Consider the following 21,377-nt stretch of genomic DNA (forward strand, 5'->3'; position numbering starts at 1 on the left):
CAAAAATGTATCGGCGCTTGAGACGGCAAACTTGCCCTCCACAAAAGCCAGCCCACCCATCCACACGGATAACTGCGGTTCTGCCTCCTCAGAAACTGAGCAAGAGAGGGGTAGCTGACTCCTACGTCTAAGAGCTATTTTTTCTAAAGGTTTTTCCTTTGTTATCAAAAATAGTCATTTCTTCTCCTGTAGACCTTCCAATTGGGTGGAGAGCATAGAATAAGGCTGGCTTAACATTTTCTCACGATGGCAAAGAGCTCCCTAGAACTGCTGTCTTCATGCAGAGAAGCACTCAATCTATGGCGCACAGCTGTCTTTGGACATTTGTTGCAATTTCGAGTGTCTATGTATAAATTCTGCTAGCGGACTCAAGAGAAACAAAGGCTAAGGAGACTAACTTAGAACAAGACTAGTTGTTCGACTCAAGACATTTAAGTAAAATGCACATTCAACAAAAGTGTTAAGCAAAGATCATAAATAGAAAACTTTTCATTTATATCTTTCCCAATAAGAGTTCATGGGTTCTGAAGCAACTATATAATATGGTAGAGTATTGGGGCAGGGATGGGGGAGGAGTAGGTAGGAGTCAGGGAGCCAGTCTCTATTCGTTATTAGTCACGGGACTAGTTCTGAGTCTTTTTTTTTTTTTTTGAAAGCCGTTGGAAAATAAAATTGTTACACTGAGAACTGCCTCTCCGTCTTTAAGACAGTGGCACTAAGCCACAAGGGTCCTCTTGGGTCCATGAGGGCTGATACCCCCCTCCACAGCAAGTGACAGAGGAATGAAAAAGTTGCCCTCTACAGAGGTACGATGGTCCTCTGTCCTTCTCCAGGAGACTTTAATAAAGTAACTGAATCAAACAAAATTTGATCAGATGTGTATGGTTCAGCCTTCTTGCTTTGCCCCTTAACAATTTATCGAGGTGTTTCTACCCATGGTCCTGTTTTATTAAATGATATTTGAAGTGTTCCACTCTCTGAGAAAATGTGGTTTATGTCTTTGGCATACATTTACATAATCTTGTTAAGGAAATCCCTCCAGCTTCAACTACCCCAATAAAAAATCTTATCTCTGGTAGAAGAAAGACTGTTTTCTCCAAAGGGAGCAAGAAACAAATATGGGGTCCAGACCCATTTTGAGAAACTAAGGCTGTAATTATAGTTATATTTTTATGTTATGTATTTGAAGTTTGTTAAAAGAGATGGATGAGAAGTAATTGTTATGTGTGGAGGATACAGTCACATAAGAAAAGAATGCTGTAGCTAATGTTTTTTAAATGTGGGCTTTAAAAATAATTTTTTATTTGTTGCCTTGGAAAATATTTCTACATTAAAAAAAAAAAAACAAACCCACCGAGGGTGATAAATCACCAGCAATCTCTCAGCTCCCCACCAGAGCCATCAAATTAAGGGTTAACCTCTCAGGGTTGCCCTGAATTAATCAGGAGCTAAGCCAGGGGCAGGCTGGGCGAGGGGGAGGGGGAGGGGATTGGCAGAGCTCGACCTCCCCCAAGAGGTTTTGCAGCACAACAGTGCAGCCCACTGTGGCGTGGCCACTGAGAGAAGGCAGACCTTTACACAAATAAAGGGGTCTTGACAGGGCTCCCAAGGCTGCTCCCTCCGCAGCCCTGTGCACAGAAAACACAGCCTGATCCTGCGAGAGCCCAGGGTTCCCGCTTATCGTGCACGGGTCCTCCATTTTCAAAGGACCAAGATAAGGGGTTGTGTTCTATAGAGCAGGGTCTTTTCTGCAGTCCAGATTTACCCGTAAATATATGTCCATCTTTCTTTGCTCACTTAGGAGGCAGTCTGTGATCAGCCTCGAGGTCATCTTCATTAACATTTCCGGATTGGTCCCGCTCTTTAGATAGAGAGGGCGCTGCAGGTGGATGGCCCAGTGCTTTGGGGAATGCAGATTCCCAGGCCCCTCCCTAGATTTAAAGAATCCACAGTTTTGGGGGTGGGGCCTGGGAATCCACCTGATTAATAAGCTCTCCATGCTTGTGCACATTCAAATTGAAGAACCACTAACCCTAGAGGTTTTATGGTTTTGTTTTTTTACCATGAATCCCTGATACCAGCATTAGGTGTTCGGGGCTTTCTAATTTAAGGAACGAAGTATGTTTTCCCTTGTGTACCAGACCCATTTAATCGTGTTACTTGTGTGAGTCGACTTGATCTATAACTTGAGGAATGCTCTTACTCACGCTTGTATATGAGTCATTTCCTTCAGGACTTAGAACCTCCATGAGAGTAGAGAAGTTAGCCCCAGCTTCCTCCCTTCCTCTGTTTTCTGTCGTCAGAAATGCCCTTAACCTTTCCAGCCTGTCCACTTCCTGACCCCACCTTCGCGGAGTCTTTTTTAGGAGTCCCAGCAAGCATCTGACTGGCGGTGCTCCAGTTACATCCTTCCTCCCACTCCCCTCATTACCATTCAAACCAAATGGAGTCCCTGAGAATTAACACTTGCTCACTGTAGCCCTTTTATCCAAGGACTGGCTCCAGCCAGGGTTCCTCTTTCTTAACTTCGGCCAGGATGCTTCCCAGGGTCCCAGTCTCACCTCCTCTCTTCTCTCCCTCCAGAGTCGCCCTTAAGTGGAGCCCATCTGAGACCCTGCCTACGTTGTTGCTGGTCTTGTTCCCAGTATTGAGAATCCGTGATCTTAGAGTTCTTGGGGACAAACTCCCAGAAAGCCCCGCACCACTGTATGGTTTCTGAGCTGGTGGCCATCTAGCTGATGAGGACAATCTAAGACCACCTCTCCTGTTGCATCCCCCTTGGGGCCCTGACAAAGGTCTGCATTTTCACCCGCTCCCTGCCACCACCTCATTCCCCCCCCTGAATCTCACCTCCCCACAAATCTCACCTCTGCCTTGAGAAGTTATCTTTTTCCTCTTCTGCCTTTTCTTCTCCTCCGTTGCTCAAGTCCCATTGTGAATTATGACAAAGCCTACTAGAGTAGAAGCAGTTTCTAGAAATACAATCTGAGATCCTGGAAAAGGAAGGGAAATGGCCTTCTGCTCTTCTTCTGCCCTCACAGGGTCCAATGAGGCCTCCTTCAGTTATGAGCCCTTTTCTCTTCTCCATAGAGTTCACCTCTCTGGACAAGTACTTGGTCTCAGCTAAGCTTTTTTCTTGCTGTTTTGTTTTTTGTTTTGGTTTGTTTTGTTTTTCTGGGGGCGTGGCGCAAAGACAGACCGAGGTGGCAGGAGTCAGACAAAGAACTTGCAAGAAGTCATTCACATGAGGCTGTTACCTCACACTGGTTTAGATTAAGTTGTTAGGCTGTAGGCTAGATGTTTAGGTTCAGAAAACCTGGCTGAACCCTTATCTTTCTGCGGGTTGGGGGCCACCTCAGAGCCCCCATCACTTAAAAATAATTAGCTGACTTGCCCACCTGCGCTAGTGATTTGGTGATCTGTATGCTAAACCAGACTTCTGCAGGGGAATAAAAGAGAGAAGACCAGAGGGCCAGAAGGAAGCTTAATTTTTAAGGTAAATTCGGATTCCCTTAAAGGGCAAGGGAAAAATCTCTGAAGATGCTCTAAGCCCAGGGAATCCATAGTTTTCTCACGCCTGCAGCTTTTTTGTTCCTATTTGCGCAGCCCCGTTCCGTACTCTACATTATATGTGGAAAATAATGCAAATACTTAGCATTTCCTTTTGATAAAGCAAACGTTTCACATCACTAGTACTGAAATTTATTCCTAAAAGAATGGAGAATAGCTTCCAGATGTATTTTTCTGTCACGGACTTTTTTTCCTTAAGTATCGACAGAGGGGCAGTTTTATCGAGGTCTTTGTGATGGGTTTGTTTATAATGAGAAGATATTAGTGGAGCACATCTAAGTGTTTATCGCTAACAGATGACTGAAAAGAGCATATGGCAGGAAGAGAAATATATATTTGTCCAAGAAACGTGGCTTGTTAACACTCCCACACTCGTCCTAAACTCTGCGGACATGTACTTAACGGCGTCGTGCACATCCGCTGGGTGTATCAGAAGAAAAAGAAAAGTCAAGCCATGATTCCTTCAATATGGGACTGTCAAATAATCCTAATTTGGACATTTTTATCAAAGATGGTAGGATTGCAACTCAGAAACCCTGTGCATTTGGCTTTGCTGGGGCTGGCGTCTGGGCAGTGCTGTGTAAGGGGTTTGGAAAAATACAGGCTTTAGCATTTTTGTAGAGCTCTTTATGATAAAACAAGAACAATGAAAGGAAGGGTGAGGACTGAGCTCTTATATAAAATTGAGCTCGGGGGCAAAGAATCTCTTAGTTCAGAAATCTCTTTTGAAGAATGTCTGTAGATTAGATTTAAGACCAGCCTAAGATGAACCTTTAGAACGCAGAGGCAATTTTTACCTGGCATTGGCCAAAACCAAAGCATTGTTTCAGCTCAGATAGGACCCGTAAAACCCTATTGATTAATTCTTCAAGTAAACTCTGCATTTATTAACTTGCAACTGGACTCTGAAGCTCCTGCCCCCATCATGGAGTTGTAAGCACAGTGTGGGGTTGGGGAAGGCTAGTGCTATAGCGCAGTAAAGGCCACTTTATGGAGCAGTAGATCATAGAATTCTCTAGAACTTTTAGCAGGAACCCTAGGTATCATCTCCTGATTCTTATTCTCCATTTCTTATCTGAGGAATGCTACCCTGGACAAACTAGATGACTTGCCAAAATGACCAGACCAGAACTAAAATAAAATGTTCCGTCTTCCAATTCAATGTTATTTCTATGCCATAATAATCCATTTTACAGTAACTATGCTATTTTTATAGTTTCATGGTTCTTGACGTAATATTGGTATTTAGGCTTATATATTTGTATTTAAAATCATTTCCCATTCATCTACTTAACTTTACAAAGAAGCCATCTCATTATTTGGGATATTACCACTGGGACTGGTAACAATATGGCAAGCTTGGCATTTATGTCAGAATGGAATTGTGGGTGAAGAAAAGGGGGATTTAGAGTTTTCAGAAATTTTTTCTTTTTCTTTTTTTTTATAAAAGTCACATGATAGAGCAAGAGAACCTCGATTTAGAGAAAAAGAGAAGTTGCCTTAGGTTTCAAATACTCAAAGCAGGGGGCAGGAAGGGATGCTTTTGCTCTTCTCTCCTATTTTCTCCATTGGTAATTCCATCGACCTTCTTGGTTTTAACTGGAGGGGGGGGGGAATCACCTTCCAAAACTAGTCCTTCAACTATCATCTCTTATGTATCCAACCCCTTTTTCCAGCTCTCCCCAGGAGACCTTGTCCAGGACCTCTCCAAGCTGCTCAGATACAAAATGTCCACAGAGAAATCTGTTTTGTCCATCTGTCAGCAATTCTTCCATTCAGTCTATCGTCGTCATCATCATCATCCTATGAAACAGGCATAAAATCATGGTTCTTCTTCCCAGGTCCCAATTTCTACTGCTTCTGCCTGCCAGTTGGGCCCATCTCTGTCTCTTCTCCTGCTCACACCAACTGAAGTGCTCCTGGAGCCCTGGGCGTTCCCAATAGGTTCCCTTTCATATTATTTGTTCTAGCCTGAGAACCCCTTTCACCGTTCTATAATCCTATCATACATCAACAATTTATTCTAGGCCAGTTTCACATAGCCTTCCTAATCCATTCTGTCAAAAGTATTCTCTACCTATCCCAACTCCCCAAGATCTTACTCTATATCTTTCTTATGGCACACACTTGGAACTTAACTGAAATTGTATTTGTGAGCTTATACACTCTATGTCCGGCATATATGTAGGCACTTTATATACATTTTCACTTAATACTTTCAGCATCCCTGAAGACCTAGAAAGACCCCTACCCCCAGAGATCCATATTTTACTGGTGTTGGGTACATCTTAGACATAGAGACTTTTTTTTTTTTTTAAGTAGGCTCCACACCCATCATGAAGCCCAATGCAGGGCTTGAACTCATGACCCTTAGATCAAGACTTGAAATGAGATCAAGAGTAAGTCACTTAACTGACTAAGCCACCCACGTGCCCCTGGACATGGGACTTTTAAGTACTCCCAGGGTAATTCCAATGTATAGCATGGTTGAGAATCACTGGTTTAACTCCAGACCCATTAGCCAGATATTCTCCAATAGTAGGTATCACCTTTGAAGCTTTAAAGAACAAACGAATGCTACACCCCAGCCCAGTCCTATGGAATTAGAATATCTAGGAGACAGAGTCTGGGAATCCACAGGATGATAAAGCTTCACAGGTTATTCTATCACATAACCAGGATGGAGAACCACTGTCTTTGTCAGACACTGTATCATCTTCCCATAGTCCTATTTTACAAGTAATTACACATGTCTCCTCCTATTGTGTCATCTGTAAACTCTTTGAGGACAGGTTTATATTCGAGTCACTGTTGTCTGCTCCCTCGCACCTAGCAAGGTCCCTTGCACATAGTAGGTTTTAGAAACTGAAGCACCAATATATGTCCTTTAATGAAAAAAACAAAGATGCCTTTTTAAGAAAACAAAGATAGCTTTACACAGTACTTCTTCTATGCCAAGTTTTTAATCTCTACTACACTGACATAGAAAGTCACCAAGTCATTTCAGTTCTCTGAGCATCATATTTGCATGTCTGTATAGTGCCAGGGCTGGGACTTGAACTCAGCTCTTCTGACAGTACCCTGGCCTCTGTACCTCAGGTCCTCAAAGCAACTACAAAGTAAAAAACTCAGCTATCTATGTATTCACATACCTGCTATCAGACATGTTTCTAAAATTTAAACATAACCAGTCACATGGGAAAAAAATGTTTGCATTATGAAATGGATTTGGAAAAATATATTAATTTCAACCCAAAACTTAAGTATGGAACTAAATAGATATTCCTTTCTTCTCATCAATCTCAACCTCCCTCACCTCCAGAGGAACCTATAGGTAGACAAACACACCCTTTGACATTTCTTTACTGGTTAGTTACCTCATTAGGTTTTTTCCCCTTCATCTTAGTTTGTACTGCTTCTTGAAGACATTTCAAATAACCTGAGCTTCTGGTTATCATTGAAATCTTTTTAAAGACTCACATACAGTTTAGTGAAGGTAGTAAATTGATATCTGGTATAAACTTGTGATGTTTCATTCAGTATGCATATGCACATAAACATAACAAATTTGAAATGAAACTCAACACCTAGAAACCTGGATTCTAGGCTCTTTTTGTCATTTCTGAGCTAGGTGACTCTGGGCAGGGAATGAACTTTTCAGAAGCTTCTTTTCCACCTAAAAAAATGAAAGGGAGAAGGACCTAAGATAGACCCTCCCAAATTTTCTTCCAAACATGACAATTTATGATCCCCTAAGAATTCATTTATTAGGCTTTTGGTCAAGATTAAATTAGTCATCAATCCTGATCCACTATTCAGTTGATATTTTAAAGGGCAAACAGAATTATAAGGAAATCTGGACACTTCTTCACAAGGTAGAAAGTGTTCACCTCCATTATCTCTTTTCATTTTCATAACATACCTGCAGAACACTTCCTTATTATCCCCATTTCACAGAAAAGAAAATTGAGATGCAGACGGTTGAGTGACTTGTGCTGGGTAACAAAATCAGAAAATGACAAATGTAGGGGCGCCTGGGTGGCACAACGGTTAAGCGTCTGCCTTCGGCTCAGGGCGTGATCCCAGCGTTATGGGATCGAGCCCCACATCAGGCTCCTCCGCTATGAGCCTGCTTCTTCCTCTCCCACTCCCCCTGCTTGTGTTCCCTCTCTCACTGGCTGTCTCTATCTCTGTCGAATAAATAAATAAAATCTTTAAAAAAAAATTTTTTTAAATAAAAAAAAAAGAAAATGACAAATGTGGACCCCCACGGGACCCAACTTTTGACCCCCGTCAGCACCTCGATGGCCACAGTCAATGCTGGAGATGGGGCCCAGGTAAATGTGATATGCAGACGGCTCCCCCCAGTAGCCTCTGTCCCAAAATGTTTTCTAGGCCGGAAGCCCATAAGTGGCTTTGGAATAGAATACGAAGTAAGGGTTTATTTATCATATCATTTCTGAGTGCATATTTTCTTGAGCATTTATAGATCTGTTTTCCCAAGAAGCTGAGAGCTCCTGATAAAACACGACAGATAATGACAAATGAGCACCTATGTTAGCCTAGCTGGGAGGAGGCCCAGGGACTGTTAACACCCCTCCGGTGAAGTTAATCCCATTTCTTTTAGCCATTTCTTTATTAGTTGATGAGGTCTTACAAAAATGTGCGTCTGTGATGATGTTTTAGCATCCTTGCCTCTAGGAACATTTTCAAATATTCATAAAGTCGCTCGTCTGACCAAAGCTTGAAGCAAAGGTGCATTAAGTATGAATTTTAGTCAACTTCAAATGTGGGTGGTCACAGAGCTGCTGCTGAACTATCCTCACTAATCCTCCTCATCGGTACTCTGGATCGGCAGCGCTGGGTGCAAGTGTGAAGGGGAGCTGGGGAGAAAGGTATTACTTAGGACACCAGGACTCCGAAGGGCAGCCCCTTACGCTTTGATCCTGCCTCTTGACTGACAGCTGTGTGGCTTGCTTTTGGAAAACTGAGTAACTTAAAGGAAACAAAGAACAAAATGAAAAAGGAATTACCAGTCAAGGCCCTGGGAAGGAGAGCAGAGGCTCACTGTTATTGGTCCTGGGTGGCCAGAGACCCACTTCCCACTTGAGTTCCTTATGGCGAAGAGGGAAGAGTACAATCTCAAAAGATGGTTTGGTGCTCAGTGGTGCCTTTTTGGAGAGGCAAACCAAAGGCCGAAACTTGGTTAACTACTAACCCAAGCTCCCTGGTACAGTGAATCACAGTGATTACATCTACAACTAGTTTTGGCGGGGCCCCCACCCTGTAGCACGATGCTAGGAACACAGCTCGAGTACACACACACACACACACACACGAGACACACACGCGCAACTCCAACACCCTCCTTCCCCAACCCAAGCACACACACGACTTCCGTCATCCCAAAGCATACAATCCTTGATGCTTTTCCACCCTTTTATGATTTTGTTTCCTCAAAACATCACTTAAGGAAGTTGACATTATGGCTGTCCTTCTATGTGCAGTTTATAAGCAAGGGGACTTTTTCAAAGGGCGTCTGTAAAAATACCATTTCAAATGTGTGAGGAAGATGAAGTACTTCTCTTTGGTTCTGGGTGGCTTGGACTACCTATGGTGTACTTTGCCTAAGAAACGGAAAATGACAGCCCAGCATTCGCCCACCTGTTTCTGCACGCAACCAAAATAAGCGACCAAAATGGTGCAAATTTCCTGACTCTATTTTAGAATGAGCTCGAGGAACAAATGATAGGCCAAAGTCTTCTGACCCTCAACCCCATAGGGCGGTGCAGTAAGTCGCAGTAGTACTGGCAGCTCAGTCCTGACAGGGAACATCTATGCTCAGGAGGGCCCATCCGTGTCATTGCCACTGAGACTTGTATTCGCTGGAGTCTTTTGGCCTTTTTGCATTATTAACACCCCCCACCCCCCAGGAAAGCTCTGGGCCATAGGTCTGAAAGGAGATAGCCATGTAATCCCACTCAGTACAGATACGGAGAGAGATGGACATCATCCCTCAACAAGGGCAGATAATGCAAACATTTCCTTTTGCAGCTCATTGCTCAACTTTCTGGTCATTTTAACTGGTTATACACTTTCTTACAATGTAAAAAAAGAAGAAGAAGAAGAAGAAAGAAAGAAAGAAAAGAGAGAGAGAAAGGGAAGGGAAAGAAAAAGTCCTGAAAATAGCAATAGCACAGTAATAATGCTGCCTGGAGTAAAGCTCAGCCTATGATATTCTTTCTCTTTTGTCCCTGCTTTGGGGACATTGAGGGCACTTTGACAGGCATTATGATTACAGAAGATACAAGCTAATGTTGGTTATTCCAGATGTAATTTTGCAATTTCTCAACAGAAATACTGTTGCGTCCCGGATGTAAATGTGACTGTGTCTCGTCCTTAATGTTCTATTACAGGTGATTCACATAACAGGCCGGCTACGACTGAGGGTGTCCCTATCTCACGGGAGGACCGTTCCCAGCCAAATCATGGGTCTTGTGGTTGTGGCTCATGCCCTGCCCCCCCCCACGATCAATGAAGTCAGAATTGACTGCCATATGTTCGTCACTCGAGTAAATATGGACCTCAATATCATTTACTGTGAAAATAGGTACTTTGTTTTTGTTCTCATTTCCTATTGTGTGTTATACATTGGTGAAGGTTGGTGTTTGCAGCAGTCTGAAGGATTTTACTCTCCCAGTGTGGCTCATTACAAATCCTGATCTTATTTTTAATGGCTGCTTGGACTGACACCAAACATGCTTTTTATTTAAAATTCACATTGCTGTCCTGATTTACATTAGGGACCACAATGGAATGGATTGGGATACCCAGGCATTCATATGCTATAATTAAGACCCATCTTGGCCGAGAACCCAAGGAGACAGCAGAGCTAAGACATTCCTGGCAAAATTATGCCGTAAAAGGTATCTCCCGATGCTTCAGTCAGACCCACTTCCTGACTACCGTACGGGCCCAGTCTCACAATGGTCAGTGTTCATATAGGCATTCAGCACATTGCCTTAGCTGCTTGCCGGGCTGCTAGGACACATGACCATAGACTGGGTGGCTTAAACAACAGACATTTACTTCTCACACTTCTGGAGACTGGGAAGTCCAAGATCAAGATAAAAGCTAATTAGGTTCCTAGCAAGAGCCCACTTCCTGGCTTGCAGATAGCGGTCTTCTTGCTGGGTCTTCACATAGGGGAGAGCGAGAGCTCTGGTCCCTTCCTCCTCGTATGCGCACACTAATCCCATCATGGGGGCTCCATCCCCATGACCTCATCTACAGCTAATTACCTCCCAAAGGCCACCCCCCCCAGTACTATCACATTGGGTGTAAAAGCTTCACTATATGAATTTCGTGGTGGGACGAACACATTCAGGCCACACAATACATGTAGGGGAAAAAAAAGAGAGAGAGAGAGAATTTGAGGCCCCCAGAGGGAAGAGGATGAAAAATCTGCAAAACTATTAAATAAAACTTTGTAATCCTGAGGATTCTGCTTTTATAAATTAAAAAAAAAGAAAAAGACTCGTCATATAAACGACTTGACAGTCCTTCCTTAGCACTGAGCTTTGATAAAAGGACTTTTTAACCTCCGGTTTAAAAGTTCACTTTTTCCATTAAGCACAAAGCAAGGGACAAGGAAATGGGACAGTGCCCCTCAGACCTTTCACCCGCAAGTCACCAGCCCATCATCAGACAGATGTGAAGAAGAGAGAATCGTGGGGCGCGGGGAGAAGAGGGAAGGGGACCCGCGCACGTGTCGGCCACGGGAAGGAAGCTTCCGTGATACCATCCCACCTGCTGGTGCCACGGGCACAATCCCTGAGGCAGTTTTGAGAGGGTGCTTTCGGGCACAGATGACTGTCGGGCACAGATGGCAGCGTGTGCCCACCGAGCCCCGGTAGTGCCTTCGGAGGCGAAATGAAAGCACAGAAGGGTCAAGCGGCTGGGGGAACTGCCCTCTCCGGGGCCGGGCCGAGAGGGAGACGGCCAGCCTCTGCGTTCAGGCCCCTGGGAAGCACCGAGGACGCTGAGACCGAGTTAGAAGGGCCTACCATTTCCGGTCAGGACTGGATTCAGAGGAAAGAACTCACCGGGAGAAAAAGACAACTGCCTGAGCTGTTAGTGCTCCGTGGGGTAGACGATACCGCGGACCCGTCCCTCTTATTTAATACGTGACTCTAAGGCTATTTTTTTCAAGCTTTGTGGCATTTCTTACGATTTTTTGCAAACTGTGTACTTGGTTATGTGTAAGGCATTCCGGAATGGCAAAAGAATATCAGGAAAGACAGCTGAAATGATTAGCTAGGGTTCGCAAGTGACGATAAAGATCGTTAGCGTCTGTCGAGCACTGAACCACACAGCCGGCAATGTGCAAAGCTCATTACATACATCATCTCGTTTGAGCTTCGCGACAGTTCTGTGAGACGGGTGTTGCCACTGCCTTAGCACCCGCACGCAACTTCGGTGTAGAGAGAAAGGGTAAGTGATATGTCCAAGGTCACAACTGGGACTCAAGATGTGCCAGATTTTTTTTAAAAATAGGCATTTAACTGCATGGGGGCTTTCCTGCACGCCTGGTCACTTTTTTCTACAGAAGTCGGGCTAACTGGTAAGGAAGCAGTCAGACTAACCCCTGAAGGGGGCCTCTCATATCCATGCATCCACTAAGGAACACAGTTCTAGCCCATGAAGCTGTTCGTTCTGATGAAAACTACAGAATGCTGGGGATGGAGCTCCAGCCCCGGGAGGCAGACAGAAACTCTGAGGACCTGTGGCTTTACGTCTTTGAAAACCTACGTAGGGCTCCCTCGATTTAGATTTACTACCGCCACTCCCGCCGAAAACCACAGCCTCGTCGTATTTACCTACTCCCGGTGATTGTCCTATCCCAAAACCCTCGCTTAATTTTCATTCCTGTGAGCACAGATTGATTAATTCTGCTTCATGGACCTGAGTGCCTTATGGTGCCACTCCAATAATTGAGATCATTTTCTGTGACCCACTTTAAGCTTTTTTTCTTTCCTTTAAAAAAAAAAAAAAAAACTCTTTTCCACAACTCCTTATTAGCCAATACCACACAGCATCATTTCCCAGCTGAAGATGCTAGAAGTTATTTAATAAGGACCCGTGTTAACAGTAACTGCTTATTCGATGTGAGGGCAAAGCATACCTTGTGCGCCAGGCAGGGCGCTCTGTTTATTTCGTTTCATTCATTAATCCCCTCACCAGCCTGTGAAGTTGTTTTTACAAACGAGGAAAGTGAGGCTCAGCGTACAAGGTGCCGTCAGGATTCTGATCCTGATATAGGCCATCGGACTGGTCTGGGGCTCTCTACACAGATATTAAGAGGTCTCTGGACACGGAGCTGGTCACGTTCGCCGCGGTAACAGGAGCTGGTACATAGGAGTGCCTCAGATGGTTTGAAGGATTTCGTTCCAACAAAGCATAAACTGAAGCACATCTTCCCTAAAGTACGACTGGCTTTTTCCCCAGCATCTATGGTTCAATTAGGGAATTGCTAAGTAGAAACACAAACCCTCTCCCAGACTCCGCAGACCCTTCTCCTCTGCATTCCCTAGGATGCCCGCGGACAAAGCCGACATCAGATGCTTTCAGCGGAGCTGGCACATTTCAGAAACACCAAGGAAGGCCTTGTCGTGACATCCTTGTTCGCTCATTTGCAGAGAGGGGGTGTAAACTGTGCTTGGAAAGCAGCTAATGGTTTTCGGAAAACACCAACTAATCTGCTTTGTACCAGAAAACCATGGGTTTAGAAAACTCTTTATATTGCCCCATTTCATCTCGGCTTACCAAGAATTCTAGTTTGGCCAAAAATCTTATTTAATATTTAATATTAGCTGTCGAGAAATTCACTCACTGGGTAGTATAATTTAATTATATCCCACATTATTCTGGTTTGGTTTGGTTTGCTTTATTTCCCTGCCTTGGGGGTCAGATGGAACTCTCCAACTGTGGTCTCATAGGTTTCTGAAACATGTCATTTCTAAAGACTCACTTCCTATTTGGAGATATCATAAGCCCTAAATGGTAAAAAGCACAGGGACGGTAAAGAGAATAAATTAAACAAAAGATAGATTCTATTCTGGACCGCCCAAAACCAATCTGTACCTGGACAGGGAAGAGGATAATGAGCGTGTTGACATCTTTGTGTAAATCAGGCAGATTCCCCCAACATGTTTTCCAATTTCTGTTCTATTTTTCTGTGCTCCTGCCCGAGGACATTGATGTCTGGACAATCAATGACACAGCCTTACACACACGTACAGCTGAGCACAAGCCTAGAAGAGCTGCTGAAATGGTTTAAAAGTTTCTGTGTGGAATCCACCACAAAGTACGAGTTAAAAGGGCCAGGAGTGAAAGCCGAGCTCCCAGATGACTAAGACTGAAAAAGATAATACCCCCAGGCATCTGTATGTCTCAGCATTTAAATTATATCCCTTGAATGCCAATTTGGACTTTGTGCCAAGAAGCAGTTGAAGCCCTTTTTCATGGAAATACCCAATAGAAGACCAATCTGTTTAAATGAAAGGTGTCTCTAATCATTTGGTATCAACATAACATGTTTTTATTTTATTATGTAACCTTGAATTATCTTGGCCTCTAATGAGGATCTCGCATTGTTACTGATTCTCAATAATTTCCTGGAATTGTGTTGTCCAAATGTGTATTCTGATGCCAAAAAAAAGAAAAAACCTGTCTCATTAAACACAGTTGCTGGGTCCAGCACATTTCCTACTTTTGAAAAAGTCCGATATCCGTGAAAGAAATGATCTTGTCTATCCGTAAGGGCTTTCCCTTTTCCCTGGCGGGTACCCCAGTATAACAAAAACTGTAAGGAGACTTGTTTCTAAGCCATTTAACAATTTCTGCACTTCCCCCCTTCTGAATTCCGGCCTGTGTTCTTCTCTCTGCAGGATCAGTGATTACATGGACCTGACCCCTGTAGACATCGTAGGAAAGAGATGCTATCATTTCATCCACGCCGAAGACGTCGAGGGCATCAGGCACAGTCACCTGGACCGTAAGTACCCCTGGGCGTGCGAACAGCCTGGCTGGTGTCCTCTCTCTCTGATGCTTGTTTGGTTTCAGCGCTGATCGCCCCCTTCATGTCTCGTGCATACATGTGAGATGACCGTGCGCGCAGAGAGAAACAGTGAGACAGAAATCACTCAACTCGTGTTGGAATTCGATTGAAAGTTGGAACTCAGGTCCAGAGAAACTGCTGGATCTTTAGGCCCTTGCCCGGGATTTTGTGCTCGCTTGTGCTCTCTCTCCCATAAAGTGATGGGGGAAGCGTTGCCTTAAGTGCTTTCTTGACCCTTTTATTTTCTAGAGAGTGAGATCCACTCTGAAATTTGTGGTCTCTGTTTCAAGATCTATGTGGGAGAAGACAAGTTCAAATAGACCAGCGCCTATAGCAATTCCTACTTGACTGACCGCAAAACTGGGGCAAGGGGAAGCCGGGGCATAGGGGCAGAGCACATGGTGTGGACACAGCCCCTCTCAAAGGCGACATCTTTTCAGTGTATTTCTGGAAAGGGGGTTATTCAGAGGAACAGACACCTCCATCCCCCAACTGCTGGGAGAGAGAAACTCATCTCAGCTCTCGGAGTCTCATTCCCAGCTCCTGATTCACAAGCTGACCTCCGAGGCGCCTTTCTTGGCATTTAAAGACAGAAGGTCCAACCGTGTTCTGGCCTGGTCTGAGCAGAAACCCACACGAGTGTCCCACACAGCCTTCCCTCATCAAACCCAGTGGGCTGTTGCCACCGTGTGTGGGAGGGCTCTGACAGTCCCGTAAGCCACGAGGCACTGGTCTGCGGAACCTCTTAGGAAGAGGCTGCCCCCTTTCCAACTAGAGGTCCTTTTGACGACCGATCAATAGACTCTTCTTCCTAAAAGATGAGGGCCCAACGAGCTCGTCTTCCTAGAAGGTTCTAAACCCCGTTCTGAACCCCGGTTTTAAATACATGCGAGGTGCCACAAATGAGAAACTCCAGCTTGACGGTCAAGTTTTCCTGTAGCAACACTAGCCAGGTGGCGTCTGTATTTACCTCCTCTCCCCTCTCTTGTCGTGGCTGAGGGGAGCTATCTCAGGTCTTTCCTGCTCTTTGCAGTTATTTGCTCGTTTTAAACTCACATCTTCAAAAGCATAATGGCAAGACAGTCAGCCAGGCAGAGGCTCCAAGTGTGAGCATCTTGTACTTTTTAACCCTGCATTAGCAGCACTGACATGGGACCAAGTTCAGTGTCAAATTTCGTATAGATCACGTCTCCGGGAAAAGGCTGCCTGCAAGGCTGCTCTCTGGCAGACTCGACTCCCAGCAACGAGCGCGTGCCTTGGTATTGCACACCAGGGACTTAGGGAACACACTTGTTGCTGAGAACGAATGGGTGTTGTGCATCACAAAAGCAGATGGCTCTTCAATTAATTGGGGGGAGAAATGATGCTGTTTCCTGAAAAGAAACATCAGGTTCTTTGTAGCTGGGAATTTAGAGAAGATGGAGGAAAAAATCGGGACCTTTGGAGAAAGCTCTGAATATGTTTTTGGACCAATATGTGCCAGAGATCCAGGCTTTAAAAATGAATATATTGTTTCGAGGACACTGTCATGGACCATGTGTGTGGGGAGAGAAGGGTGCTTTTTCATTTTGGAATCTTAATTGAGGTCTAACTTCAGAAACCTGGTGCTGACAAAAAGAACTATGTCATCCTCAGTTATTATTTGGAAAACGTCATGCTATCTCTCTGGGATTTGATTTACAGCTTGAAGAAACACAATTCCTCAGGAACAGTGAGCTAGGGCAGTTCATTTCTTCCCATGAAGCAAAGGTCTCCAACAAATATGTGTGATGCCATTCTTTCCGATCTACTTTTATGTCATTTTCAGTAACCAGAATAATTTGAGAGCGCTGAAAATAAACAACTCTGCCATTCACTATTGTGCTAGTCGCCTAATTTTTCTGGTATCGTGCCAACTAATAAACAGAGAAGGTATGCTTTTAAATCCTGTGATTTTTTTCATTACTCGATATTGACATACTGGCTTTTGCTTTATGATTCAGCCCACTAACAAAGATTGAGTTCACTCTTTCAACTCATACACACGACTTCTAATTTTAAGTTCTTTTAATAACCTCAAACACATGAAAAACAAATAAAATGAGCTGATAATTCTGCACAGTAAAATACACTTCACATATTTAGCTATCATGCTGTGGAATAACTCTGCAATGTCAAGTAGCACACAATTAGTAAAACTGTAGGGGGAGGAAAAGGAGTGTTTTGATCCTGAAGAATTTTGATCCTAATCAGATTGAAATTTCGGCGTTCTTGTAGTACTTGATATCTTCAATCACACACACACACACACACACACACACACACACACACAAATCTAACCGAAGCCAATGTCAGGTTTTGCATTCTGTGACTGAAAGAAAATGCTAAAATATACAAATGCATCTCGCTTTGTACAATAAACATTAACATCATTATAAAGTAAGATTGAGTCTAAAATTGTGTGATGGAATGTCTGATGTTTACCTAATTCTCAAACCAAAGCCAGCCCAGTAACAAAATGACAGAGCATGTAATAAGTCTTGGTTGTGTAAACACTGGGAGAGAAGGCAGAAAGCCAGCACAGCATCTTGCTTGTCCAAGGCCCTAGGCTGTTACTGAAGGATGCCTCGACTGCACCTTCTTGGCAAGAGAAGGTCATGGTGACATAGAATCAGCTCGAGAATAAGATAGAATTCTAAAACAAAGGGATGGTTAAAAAATAAACCACATTCACTATTTAGCTTTTCTTCCTACGGCTATCGGCACAATTCCTGTTTCTGTGCATGAAAGACAGGTTTTAGCCATCTGATAATATTTCTGATATTTTGATATCTGTCTTATGCTCCAGTTTACAGATAAAACTTTAAAAAAAAAAGACTCCGTAGTCTTTGATAACTCAAAATGCTATCTTTATCACGTATATCTTTTTCCTAGCATAGGCATCTGTAAATCCATAGATGAACTTGTCTCTAGAATAAGAAAAGTAAAAGGGAATCTCAGCTGCATCAGGAACTGACAACTTTCATCAGTTGAACCAAGAACTTTGGACCATTCACTCTCCCACTAAGTTAACATGAGACGCCTGATAGTTCACTGGCTTTCAACATAAAGAATCACTAAGAATCGCATTATCTATACCAACATGGTGGGTGAGTGAAATTATACTGGGGTGCTAAAACCAAGGGGGTTGTAGGACCTCTTCTTTCACACTGTGACCAAAGACCTCTGTGATTTTTTTTTTTCCTTACGCCACCTTACTGGAGTCATTGAACCCAATTTCACGGATTCTCTGGGCCGAACTGACCCAATCAACATTTCGAGGTTTGAATTTTCAACTACTCATACAAGCAATTCTTTGAGCATCTTTGCCTATCAGGCTCCAGCTCGCCACTGCTCAGGAGGTGCTGACCTCCAGATGACCGACCAGTCAGGTTTCCCTCGAGTCTGACGCCCCAGTTAGCTCGAGCATTCGAGAACAACGCAGCCATCTACTACTCTTCCTCTGCTGGTAGCCCAAATACAGAAGGGCGGACCGCGAATGCTAAACCAAACGGAGAAACAGCTTTTGCACTTCTCACCTGTCCCTTTTAATCCAGCCTTTTGTCTGCAGAAGTTGCTGAATTTGTCTTGAGATATCCCTGGGGTCCTTTCCAGGTCAAATGAGCAACCCTCTAAAACCTCGACCGACTGACCGAGGGGGCCTTCCCTTCCCACTGTAATGTTGGGCTCCACTAGCAAGGCTCGAGGCTCTGCAGCTGTGGGACTGTCAAGGAAAGGGAGCCAGGAAGCTTGAAGTGATAGCAGTTTTCCCTTCCTAGGACCTTTCCCAGGATGAAGAAACCCTGGAAGAGTTCTTTCACAAAGACAGAAGGACTTGCAGCTTCTCTGCGAGATCTTGTGGCATTAAAAAGCGTGGCCTAACCAATATATTTGGGGGATGTATAAAAAAAAAAAGAAGTACATTAGCCTCAGCCTTTATTTCTTAATTACAAAATTTTATCCTTCTTCACAAAAGTCATGCACAGCTACCTGGCAGAATGCATCGCACGCTGTTTTGCATCAATAACCCCTACACTTCCCTCCTGAAGGCGTCTCATCGCCAAATGCAAGCCGACTGCTTAATGCAGGACTAATTAGTATATCCCCTTCCAGTCTGCAGGCCCTCCATTGTAATTCCTTCCCAGCTCATTTTTTTCCACAACCGAGCATCAATCAATGTAAGTGCCCTGCCTGCCTCGGAAGCACAAGATGTCCTCCATGCATTTGTCATCTGCCACGCAAACAAAGGGGGAATTTAATTGTTGATCTGGGTCTGCAGCTACCGCACACAGTAAAGGAAGCTGCGGTGGGGGGAGAAAGGAAGCCGCAAGGTTTGGTGGGTGGGCCAAGTGCAAACAGCACAGGGGACTTCTAGTCTCTGATCTTAGCCCTTTTCAGGGCTGGGCCTTGAGGGATTTAGCTACGACCCAATCATTGGCTGGACTTTTTCCCAAGGCAAATGAGTTTTTCCTCTTCTTCCGTATGAATAGGAAAATGCCCCTGAAAGAAGGTGCATGTAACAGCTACCACGTCAGACTCTTTTCAGAAGCCACATCGGCCTGTGCCGTGTGCCTGTCCGTTAACCGAAAAAGACTGTCGCAAGGAGACAAAGTCAGGGTTTTATGCAGAAGTGAATGACTGGTATTATTTTCATCTCCCCCCCCCCTTTGGGAAAGTACTGATTTTGGCTTTTCCAGTCCAAAGGCAGGCACAGAGGGAACAGAGAGCAGCCAGGGCCTAACTAGCAGCTGAGCGTCCGTACTCCGCTGCGTTATAGAAATGCCTCCCCAGCTCCCTGAGTCCCGCTCGGCCGTTAACCAGATCCCCAGCGGACCCCCGTTCCGGTTAATGTTTGAGGACTGACTTACACTAGTATTTCGAAGGCGTTCTTGTGCATGAAGTTAGTAAATACAAACAGTCTTAGGGGCTTCATACTGCCCTCCAGCTGGATGAATTCTGTGATTACTAGTGAAATGTAAGTAGCGAATTGGCTCTGAGGCTATCTCAGCCAGTGTTCAAATGAAGCGAGTATGTGATTACTTGATAAAGAGATGGACTTCTTCACAAAGGTGTAAGGTTTTGAACATCAGTGGAGAAAGCTAATGGAGTATAAACAGAGGTAGCAGCCAACTGGTAAGCAAGAGGAGGTCTTTCGTTTGTTTCCCCAGGTTAGTATTTTTCCAGGTACTCGTAGCATGTGTGAATACAAACAGTAACATTTTCCCTGTTCAAGTTCATCTAACGTCTGTGAGTACTTACTGTATGCAAAGCTTTGTGGTATGGCAGGAAGGTTTCAACAATAACTAAGATGTGGTCTGTACCGTCCAGAAGCTTACATGCTAGGAGGGAAGATAGCATGAAAACAACCAATTTTGCAAAGGGAACATCAAATGAGGACTATTGAGATGGATAAAACACAGAAATCCCAGAGACTTGGGGGGGGGGGGGGAAGGGGGGGTGGCACAGGGCAACAAGGGAGGGCAAGAAGTTCCAGAGATACCACATCTGCCCTGGAACTTGAAAGAGGATGGCAAGAAGCCACGGTGGCAGGAGATGGGCAGAGGTGAAGGGTCAGGGACATTCCAGGCTTAGAAGAGCATAAAAGGACACAGAATACAGCAACACACCACCTTTCCTCTCTGCCCAGGGAGTCAGCCCTCTGGAACTTCGGTGGCATGGATATATTCTAATACAAACCTAATGTAGATCCCTGGGCTTTTCCTTGTTACTATTTCAATTAGTAGCTGCTTTTATTATCATAAAAAGGAATACCTGATATTTGAGAGAAACTAACCCCCATTGCTCTTATAAAACATGATCAGGGGAAAAAAAATACTTCTAAGACATCCATTTTTAACCTAATCAGCCGAAATAAAATCAGTTCCATCACCTCTTGTACTTTATACAAGATTAAGAACAAAACGCTAGTATATGTTTTATAACTGCTTTTCCTTAAAACGTTGATTTAATGACACCTTGCCTATCTCAAAAAAAAAAAAAACACGCTCAAACTTTTCCTTGTTTAACACAAATGAGGGGCATAGGGTTTTAATCTGTGTATGTGTTTAGCATACAATGGTTTTTCCATAAATTTAGCGTTAAGGATCAGGTCATTTGAACCTGTTCGTGAACTCCGCATGCCCTCCGGCTTCCTAGAATTTTTGGTGGGGCACGTCTACTAGAATGCATCCAGTTACAGGTGACAGAAAACCCATGACTTAAACTTCTTCTGTAATCGTCTTCGGTTTCTCTTCACGACCAAAAGATAGCTGTGGCACTGCGCATCCCCAGTCCCTCACAAGACAACGTCCGGAGTCAGGAAAGAGCCAGTCACTACGTCGTGTTCGTTTTTGAAAGGAAATACTTGCCGGGGCCCTCCAGGAGACAGCCCCCCCCCCCCAAGTCTCACTGTCCAGCATTGCATCAAGGACCCAAGCCTGAGCCACACACTGGACGCAGTGACCATGCCTGGCTTACATACTCAACGCTTGTCCCCCGGGACTCGGGAAGGTTCCCTGATCCAGGAAGAAGGGCTAGAAGAGCAGCTCCCTTCCCGCCATGACAACTGCAGCTCATACTGCCACAGGGTCTATAGGAAAGTGGTTGAGAGTCGATCCTGAGAGCTCCCAAGGAGCACATGTTCCTCCTCTATCCTTCTTTTCCCTTCTTC

The 21,377-nt window shown here is 44.3% G+C and overlaps 1 protein-coding gene across 1 annotated transcript in view; it reads left to right on the forward strand.

Annotated features, from left to right (window-relative positions):
• The window catches only part of NPAS3 (neuronal PAS domain protein 3), an 816,434-nt gene that overhangs the window by 780,651 nt on the left and 14,406 nt on the right, over positions 1-21,377 (forward strand). The window contains exons 9-10 of the mRNA XM_057306389.1: positions 9,987-10,180; positions 14,520-14,626. Of these exons, the coding sequence (XP_057162372.1) occupies positions 9,987-10,180; positions 14,520-14,626 (301 nt within the window). The remainder of the gene's footprint in view (positions 1-9,986; positions 10,181-14,519; positions 14,627-21,377) is intronic.

Source organism: Ursus arctos, unplaced genomic scaffold, assembly GCF_023065955.2.
Source record: "Ursus arctos isolate Adak ecotype North America unplaced genomic scaffold, UrsArc2.0 scaffold_37, whole genome shotgun sequence".
NCBI lineage: Eukaryota > Metazoa > Chordata > Mammalia > Carnivora > Ursidae > Ursus > Ursus arctos.